This window comes from Manduca sexta, chromosome 22 (genome assembly GCF_014839805.1).
Source record: "Manduca sexta isolate Smith_Timp_Sample1 chromosome 22, JHU_Msex_v1.0, whole genome shotgun sequence".
In the NCBI taxonomy this organism is placed as follows: domain Eukaryota; kingdom Metazoa; phylum Arthropoda; class Insecta; order Lepidoptera; family Sphingidae; genus Manduca; species Manduca sexta.
The window spans coordinates 7,984,989-7,993,852 of NC_051136.1; the positions used below are offsets into that span (position 1 = coordinate 7,984,989).

Sequence of the window (8,864 nt, forward strand, 5' to 3'; positions counted from 1 at the left end):
TTGTGTATGAAAATTCGTTTATTAATTTATCTTACCAATCTTTTTTTTTTCAGCGAACTGGAAGTACAGAACTAATAGATAATGATATTTTATTAGAAGATTTATTAACACAATCAGGAGCATTAAAGAAGGAGGAAAAGAGCGGTCCCAAAGAAGACACCACTTGACATAGCCGAAGTATGATATTTATGTGGGATTAGATCGACATCTCAGCGCCTTACAGTATTAACCAAAATGTGATATGTTAAAATGAAGTACAAGAACATGTACGTGGCAGTGTTAGATTTTAACATAAAATCGTTATCAAAATGTAAATAATATATTGTTTTATTTAAAACGACTTTTAATTTTAACGAATAAAAATAGATACTTGCTTATTATTATACATTTTCCGTGTTTTCATTAACGACCAAGAGCAAGATGTTATCGAAGTCTGTCTCCAATCTCCGTATTCTGGGTGTAGTTATTGTGCCTCGTCTATCAAATGAAAACTAGATATTTAAGTTTTAGGTAAACTCGGGCGGTCTTAGATTCGAAATCTGATCGGACACTGTACAACCGTCTGCCTTAAACAATGCATGATCTGAAATTTATAGTTCAACAAGTAGGTAGGGACAGTAGTCGTGAAATGCTTTATAGTCATGCGCCCAGTTCCACGTCTTACGTAACGGACGGCACGCAACAAACGGATCCGTTCGGGCAGCTTAGTCCACTATATCCGCAACAATCCAAAGCAGACTCAGTTATCAGATTTCCGATGCCACTTTTCGTAAGCCGACGTGTGAAAACTGAATGGCAATCCGTAAGACTTCATCGGTACTTACGCATCACTGCGTCGGCATTCCAGGTCGATATGTGGTTAGGTAGTGCGATGCAAACCGGTGGACCCATTTGTAAGAGTATCTATACAAAGTATACCTACTAAAATCTGTTTCAGGTGATGAGTTTGATATGGAACTGTGGACTTCTATCGTTCCGTACTCCCGTACATAACCAGCGCGTATCGATATGAATTTTACCAAGTCCGTGAATTACAGTATAAATATATCTTACTTTCAAAACTGATAATTATCTTATTATTGTCAAATTTTATTTATATCTTTTTTTTCGATTGAATTAGTATACAAGTAAAGCGCTTGTTTGACTAAGCGAGAAGATTAACCAATATTACCAATTAACATAATATTTTTTATTACAAACAGAGCAGTGCTCACTATCCTGAGACATCATGTGAAGTCTAGTCTCATATTTTTATAATCCTTCAAACAGCTACAAAATTTTCTTGGTGAGCAATATATAGGTTTTCACAATAAAGTCAAACTTTTATAGTAACAGATGTTATTGAAATTAACGAATGTGTCTAATGTCTTTACATAATCACACAAATTGGGATATAAATTATAATGAAACACATTAGGGTTTTATGTTGGGGATTTATTTAACTTAGTCGATATGCTGGTAAGCTTACAACTTGAGCTTAGTCCTCCTCCAGTGACGCCTCTTGGCGTTGTATCTGTAAAACAAGGAATAATTCTGTTAATAAATGTGAATACAGATTTCATTGTGCATAAAAAGACATCTGTAAATAGTCTGTATATTGTAGATATTGAGAAGAAACAATAATGTGGGGGGAGTTCTTTAATAGAGCAATACAAGCTAAAATATAAATTTTTAGAATTATATTTATTTTATTATATATATTTTAACTCGGAAATATGAAGTGGGACCCAAAAAAACTTTTTCATGCAGGCAGAGCTGCAAGCAAAAGAAAACCATGGGCAATTTCTACATTCACACAAATTTACATTATGGTAAATTAACTCAGTCTATAAAAATTTCATGCTAAAACTACAGAAAAAAATCTACATGGGACAGAATAAACATGAAAAAAAATGAGTGCACTAGTTGCCAAACCCTTACCCCCTTATTCATAGATATTATTTATCTAAGGACAGAGCATTGCTGTGATAACAAGTATGTTTCTCAGCTTTGTTTATCTGACAGCCAACTAGATTCAAGTTGTATCTCAATATTAGCCAATCACAACGGCCATATGTCTACGCACTGCGAAGGCTGCCATGCCGTCAGCACTGAGAATAACAAGTATGTTTCTCAGCTTTGTTTATCTGACAGCCAACTAGATTCAAGTTGTATCTCAATATTAGCCAATCACAACGGCCCTATGTTCACGCACTGCGAAGGCTGCCATGCCGTCAGCACTGAGAAACAGATTTGTTATCACAGCAATGCTCCGTCCTTAGATAAAAAATGTCTATGAATAAGAGGGTTAAAGGACAAACTTCACAAGTATGTATGTATACTACATAATATAAAGTAATGGATATATGGACCCAGTTATGCCAAAATGTACCAACCAAAAAATATTAAAAAATAAGTTATTCATATTTAACATGCAATCAATTGAAAAGTGATCATTAACTGTTCAGCAAAACACACCAAGATCTATTTCCAAGTCCCTCAAGAATAAAATCTCATCTGCAAAATATCTAGTTGCAGTTTGAAGGTTTAAAGTTAAGTGAAAATATAAAAATCAATTACTTACCTCAAAATAGAAATGAAATAATTTTTTGATAACAATCAATAACTTTGAAACAAGTAATTGATATTTATATTTTTACCTAACATAAAACCTTCATATTGCAACTAGACATTTTACAGATGAGATTTTGTTCTTGGGGATTGTCGATTTATACCTAACACAAAAAAAAAGTATGTGTGAATCAATCTACACAATATCTCTATACATAGAAACAAGTCAATTGTTGTTTAACAGTAGTTGGTAAATTTTGGTATAACTCAGTCCAATGAATAATGTAACAGAGGGATGTAGCCAGGTATTTTGTGAATTTATTGTGGCCGGAGTTACCATTGCAAGTGGTAAAGGCTGTTTAAAAATACTATTTAAGTCTGCATATACTAGGTAATCCAGTAGATGCGGTAATTAAGTCTTTCTCATACAGGGCTGGCACTATTACTTTTTAGAATTAATCAGTAAGTTACTTCACTAATTTGACTATACTATACCTATAATACCGACAGTATTTTTTTGGTATATGCTTCCAATCATACAACCAAATATAATACGAAGCAGCTTGGCTGTGTCCTTGCAATTGAGAGGTGCATATGGCAATGTTTACTGTTTACCATCAGGTGGTTCATTAACAGGATTTTAACTATAAGCCCATTATATACTTCGATATTTACACCAATAAACTGCTCTAAGGTCTAATAAGTCGGTCATATTAATAAAATATTGAACCATTGGATGAATATTGGTTATATGCCTATCAATTACTTTGTAATGTTACTGAATATGCAGTATTTACTCTTTGGCAAGGTTACAATATTGTGCGTAATTGTCACACTTATACTATCATTTTTAGGATGTAGAAAAGGTAAATGCGAGCACCTCATGTGTTTAAAATGTCTAAAATAAAAGATATAAGGCTCGTAACCAAGCTTTTGCCTATTTTACAATTCACATTGAAAGTACTACAAATGACCAGAATACAGTATTTGACAATTTCATAATCCTTGTACCAAATTGTATAAAAAATAACTACGGTACATACCTAATAGTGTTCCCCGTGCGCATTCTGACCCATTGGGGAATAGGTCTGTTTTGTTTCAGCTTCTTAGCAAGTTTTCGCTTAATAATAAATGTCTTGTGGGCCGACTGGAATGAAAGAAATTATAAATACACTGTTAAATAGAGTAGAAATATAATGATGGCTAAGATATTTTCAAGTTTTTTTAAGAAAAATACACTAACCATTGCGACGGCTTTGGCTGTCAAAACAAAGTGAACGAAATATGAATGAACGATCAATGATTGTTATTTGAACTTAGTTGTTGCCAGGGGTAAAATTATTAAATAACAAACTGCCTTTTACGCCTGGCTTATACATCTGGAATAGCATGCTAAAACCAAAAAACAAAATTAAGAAATTGAGGACTCTTGCCTCACATTTACTTGAATACTATGTTGCCATTTCCTTAATAGATGGTATAAAAAAAAGGTAAATTACTTACTGTTTATATAAAAACAGTGCCAGGCAAGCGTCAGTTTTTAGAATGACTTAAATTCAATTTCAGATTTTAGATCGTCATTCCAAATGAATAAACCCGGCCTTCCAGGAAACAGTCTTTACGCGTGATTCAGGGTAAGTAAAAAACAAAAATTTGATACATGACAGACGAGTGTAAAATTATGATTTGGAAGCATGGTCTGACTTTAGCTGCTTCTTTGTGAAACGAAGTAAAAAAAAGTGATTGCAAGCTGACACTAGAGTTGGATAGGACATGACATGAAAAAGAGTTTGTAAGAGTAGCCTCTTTTTAGCATTGAGCCGGTACAATGTCCTACTTCAAATGAGACGAGGCGAACTGAGGCTCGGCGCTTCAATGCGCGCCTTACAGTATTTTATAATGTTAACACTCAAAATATTTCCCTTTTGCTCGCGAGTCGAAACGCAGTAATTTAATGTTCATTGTAAAATAACGTCCTATTGTAATTTGTAGCATTCGGTTCTCTACCTCACTGTCCTCGTCCTTTAACCAAAGACGGAGAATGAGTAACGCGACTATCGCGACATAAAATTTGAAGTAGTACAATATATAATTTTGAGCCACTCTTACATTTTGACGTCATGTACCGGACAAATGTACCGCCTCTTGTATGTCCTATCAACATTAGCTGACACAAGATATGACACTTGACATACGAATTTCCATATTATATATTATAATTATTTGTCTCTGTCTGATTATAACTCTGTTTAGGTTTAGTGTTATTGCTTGATTTATATTTTTACGGCTTTATATGGAATATCTATGAGAATAATTGAACATAATAAATTCACTATGAATAAATTTATGGGACTTTTTCGTATGAAAAGCTTACTGGAGTTCCGGACAGTAAGTACACGAATAACAGCAGATGGTAAAGAAGTACCCAAAACCAAAAATTTAGAAAATAGAATTACTCTGATTGGTGCTGATAATAGCGTTAGTATAACAGATCTCAAAAGTGCTCAAAATTTGTCTTTAAAACGTGAGTTAAAATTAGTAAAAATTCAAGATGTTGATTCCAAAACTAGACGGCCTGTCTATAAGTAAGTATACAAAAATTACTGCAATGTAGCCATTCTGTATACCCATTCTTTGAAACTTATCTTTTGATATAATAAAATTGAAACAAAAACAACACCTAGAATTATTGTTGTCTGTATGTCTTTATATTTTTACACGCATCATACACAAGTGCTGCATGGAATTGAATGCAGTTTTCACTAATGAATTATTATATTACCAATGTCTGTAGGCCCCACTTTAATCTGGAAAATATAAAGCAGGACTTTTATCACAGATGCAAACTTTGTCATGCGATGAAGCAATTGGCAATTGTGTTAATATTATTATCTGGACCTCAACTTTAATTGATGTTCATTCATTAGAATTTAGGCTATAAAGTACTAATAGGGTACCAGACTCATTTTTGTTCTTTACTATTATCAAATATTTACGTTATATAAATTATAACACAAAAGGAATTATGAAAATCCAGTAAAAAATCAACAAGTTATAAGTCTTTGAATTTTGGTGGAAAGGGTAGATAACAAGAAACAAAAAAGAGAAAATATCCACATATGACATCATCGGGAATTACGACGCGTGCGAAAGAAAGAGATGAAGCAATATCCCCACATCGTGCCCACTTCTGCACGTTACAATATTTTAAATATGAATTACTCGCTCATTTTTTAACCAATTTTTATGCTGTTTTCGCAGACATGCTTCTTTTTCGTATTAAAAGCCATTACATATAGAATAATGTACAAAATCAAGCATAGGCCGGTCCCCTATTCTGGTTTTATTCTGAAAATGTGTTTTAGTCTGTGATAATGTTGGATTATAGGATTTTTGTAAAAGTAAGGGATAATATTTTTAGGAGAAAACAAAATTTTACTACATCCAGTCCTTTTTAATTGAAATGTTTGGGTGCACTATTCTAAGTTTGGAATTTTTTAGGCTTATGAACAATGCAGAATATCATGCAGAAGAATTAGCAAGAAGAAAGGAAAAACAAGCTGTTCGGCAAAACAGTTTTATAAAACGAGAAAAGTTTCTAACATTTTCATCACGAATTGGTGAACATGACTTAATGACTGGTGTGAAAAAAATGATTAAATTATTGGAAAAGCAATATGAAATAAAAGTTGTTGTGGCTGGTGAAGGGGAAGGGACAGCAAAAATAGTAAGCAATTTTTTGTTATGTATATTGTAGCATATGAAGACAAAAACAAAAATATTATGTTCTATATTATGAAAAAGTTTCCCCATCCTGGTATCACTCTTAACATATTACATAAGCTATTTTTTAAGCAGTTAATCATGAGTACTGCATCTAAAACAATAGACATATCTCATACCACAATAGTATCTACTTTGTACATTGTACACTTTTAATTAATTCTTATTTTAGTTGTGTAATTTTTTCTTGAGGTCATGTTTAATGAGGTCTTTAAAAATAAATATATATGTTAATTTCTTACTATCTTTAGATACAGTTTATGTGTCTACTTGCTAAAAGAAATAAAATTTGCTGCTAACTAGATTATATTATAAGCATAGGCACATAAAACACTATAAAAATTTTGGCAGGTCTGTCTAGTAGGTGTTTAAATAGCAGTGAAAAATTTAAGCATTTCAAAAATACTTATGTGAATGTATTTCATTTCAGGAACAGATTTCTGATGTTGTGGAAAAGAATATTAAAGCAATTGGTAAAATGGTGCAAAAACGAAACAAAGGAAATAACTTAAAATTTCAATTAGTACCTATAAAACAGAACTTGTCTCAAGACTCCAATGAAAAGAGCTCAAGTGGAAATGAGAGTGACCATGGGCCCCTATGACTAGCAGCGTGTTTACTGGTAATTTTAGTTACAAAGTATATCATTTGGAAAAAATACTTTATTTCCAATAGTAAAATGTCATTAAGAAATTCAGAGCACTTGCCTAAAGATGTAGAAGCTGCAGTAGACGATGATGCTACATACAGTCATTGAGAGGAGTTTAAACTATTTGTACATAAAACAAAATGAGAATTTTATAAAACAATCAATTTAGTTAACATACTTAGAATTTATGTTTGTGTAATAAAATATGTAAATATATTTTTGTGCGTTTTTATAAGGGGCATAGCAAAAAATGGACTTGGTCTACCTGATACAGGGATGGTAACACCTATTATCATAATATACTAGGAGAAAAATACAAGAGAAATATTCCAGACATGCTTAAAATAAATATCTGAATACTGATTTCTAAAAAAAATATTGCTTGACTAGAATGTAGTATTTAAAACCCTTTGTATTATTATAGGCACAACTTTAATTTCTAATATTTCAGATTTATTAGGACATTGCATTTTAATATTTTAGTAAAAAATATCAAAGGGGGCGTCCATAAATTACGTGAGATGTTTAAAGGGGGGGGGGGGGGGGGGGGTCGAGTCAAATCTCATCTTACGTTGGGGAGAGAGGGGGGGGGGTCTCGGCAAATATCACGCAATTTTTATTCTGGTTGAAACAAAAAAAATATATACTATTTTGGTCCATTTAATCCAGATTGTACATGCTTAAAATTTCTTCCTAAGCGTAATCGTAATACGTATAAGATCATTCACTAACCCGTTCGAAAGAAAATAATTTCATTCATATTTTGACGTGACTGTCAAACCACCATATTTGTTTCATACCAAATAGCTCAATTTAAACTGAATTTACGGTAAAGTGTAGCCCGTCCTTTGCTTTCGCACCACTGTCAGCTGAACGCGCGACTCGATGAATGAGAACGTACGAGCTGAGTGGCAGCGACATACGGACAGTTTATTAAAGAAACCCACATTTTGAAAAATCTCACGTGAGATTGGGGGATGGGGGAGGGGGTTGAATAAAATCTCACCAGTGTGGGAGGGAGGGACAGAAAATTTAAAAAACAACCCACGTAATTTATGGACGCCCCCAAACATCCTGTGTAGGTAGGTCAGTTATGTTCAAAAAGAAAAAAAAAAAATGACCGTTATGTTTTGTTCAGCATTATTGCTATTTGCTATACTATATTATTGATCTCTAGAGGTTTACAATTTGTGTCTTTTTTATTTAGGGGGTGCATATTTTTTTACAAATGAAAATATTCATTCAAAATAGATTTTTTTTTTTTAGTGTAGATTACTAAAGTATAATGTTTGTATTGGAAGGCTGGTTAGTTGGTTAGTGGTGGTTGCTGGTATAAGCCATAAGGCCTCTTTTTAATTCCTTTAATGCAAAGTGTATAATCCTCTCAGATATTAGACGTATAATGATATTATTATTTGAGTCCGTTTCACAACTTCTGAGTAAATGCTGTTAGAATGTTATGGTTAGATCTCCTTCCGGATCCTGCTCTCTGGTTTATCGCGTCATGTAAACGAATGTCTACGAAATAAATAATTAAGTAAAACAAAACGTTTCATTTGTAGACCAGCCACTAGCCAGCACATAAACGTTGCAAATATAATAATAAATGCTACTCGTCACATAAACGCATAAGCCGATTAAATGTCATACTCTAATTTATGCTCCTAAATAAATGATGACAAAATTAATATTATCATCTACTTCAGCTGTTTAATATAACTCACAAATAAAATTTACTTGAAACTTGTAAAACAGGCCCTTGTTGTCATTGAAATAGCAATGTAATAGTATGGTAATGCTACAATTCGTGACATATAATATTTCGTTTTACAGTAATATATTTGGCTAAGGCTCAAAAAAAATTACCTCACCTATAATTTTC

At 32.7% G+C, this 8,864-nt stretch overlaps 3 protein-coding genes across 5 annotated transcripts in view; 2 read left to right on the forward strand and 1 right to left on the reverse strand.

Moving 5' to 3' along the window:
- LOC115448880 (bestrophin-4) overlaps positions 1-337 on the forward strand; it is a 29,759-nt gene extending 29,422 nt beyond the window's left edge. For all 3 annotated transcript variants that reach the window (XM_037441333.1, XM_037441334.1, XM_037441335.1), the window contains one exon: positions 54-337. In XM_037441333.1, coding sequence (XP_037297230.1) covers positions 54-167 — 114 coding nt within the window. In that variant the 3' untranslated portion in view covers positions 168-337. The remainder of the gene's footprint in view (positions 1-53) is intronic.
- Positions 338-1,413: 1,076 nt separating this feature from the next.
- LOC115453682 (60S ribosomal protein L39) lies at positions 1,414-4,007 on the reverse strand. The gene is made up of 3 exons (XM_030182397.2): positions 3,794-4,007; positions 3,594-3,697; positions 1,414-1,513 (listed from the first exon to the last, which is right to left on the reverse strand). Exons 1-3 carry the CDS (start codon positions 3,794-3,796, stop codon positions 1,465-1,467), a joined length of 156 nt encoding a protein of 51 aa, XP_030038257.1. The 5' UTR covers positions 3,797-4,007; the 3' UTR covers positions 1,414-1,464.
- A 720-nt stretch (positions 4,008-4,727) lies between these two features.
- LOC115448890 (translation initiation factor IF-3, mitochondrial) lies at positions 4,728-7,198 on the forward strand. Its single transcript, XM_030176488.2, has 3 exons — positions 4,728-5,135; positions 6,052-6,277; positions 6,764-7,198. The coding sequence occupies exons 1-3, from the start codon at positions 4,855-4,857 to the stop codon at positions 6,935-6,937; spliced, it is 681 nt and encodes a 226-aa protein (XP_030032348.1). The 5' UTR covers positions 4,728-4,854; the 3' UTR covers positions 6,938-7,198.
- The last annotated feature ends 1,666 nt before the right edge of the window (positions 7,199-8,864 follow it).

Coding starts and splice junctions, on each gene's coding strand:
- LOC115453682 (XM_030182397.2), bottom strand. Junction 1,514..3,593: donor CGCACGGGGAACACTATTAG/GTATGTACCGTA, acceptor CTTGTTTTACAG/ATACAACGCCAAGAGGCGTC.
- LOC115448890 (XM_030176488.2), top strand. CDS start 4,855: ATGAGAATAATTGAACATAATAAATTCACTATGAATAAATTTATGGGA. Junction 5,136..6,051: donor ACTAGACGGCCTGTCTATAA/GTAAGTATACAA, acceptor GGAATTTTTTAG/GCTTATGAACAATGCAGAAT. Junction 6,278..6,763: donor GGGAAGGGACAGCAAAAATA/GTAAGCAATTTT, acceptor ATTTCATTTCAG/GAACAGATTTCTGATGTTGT.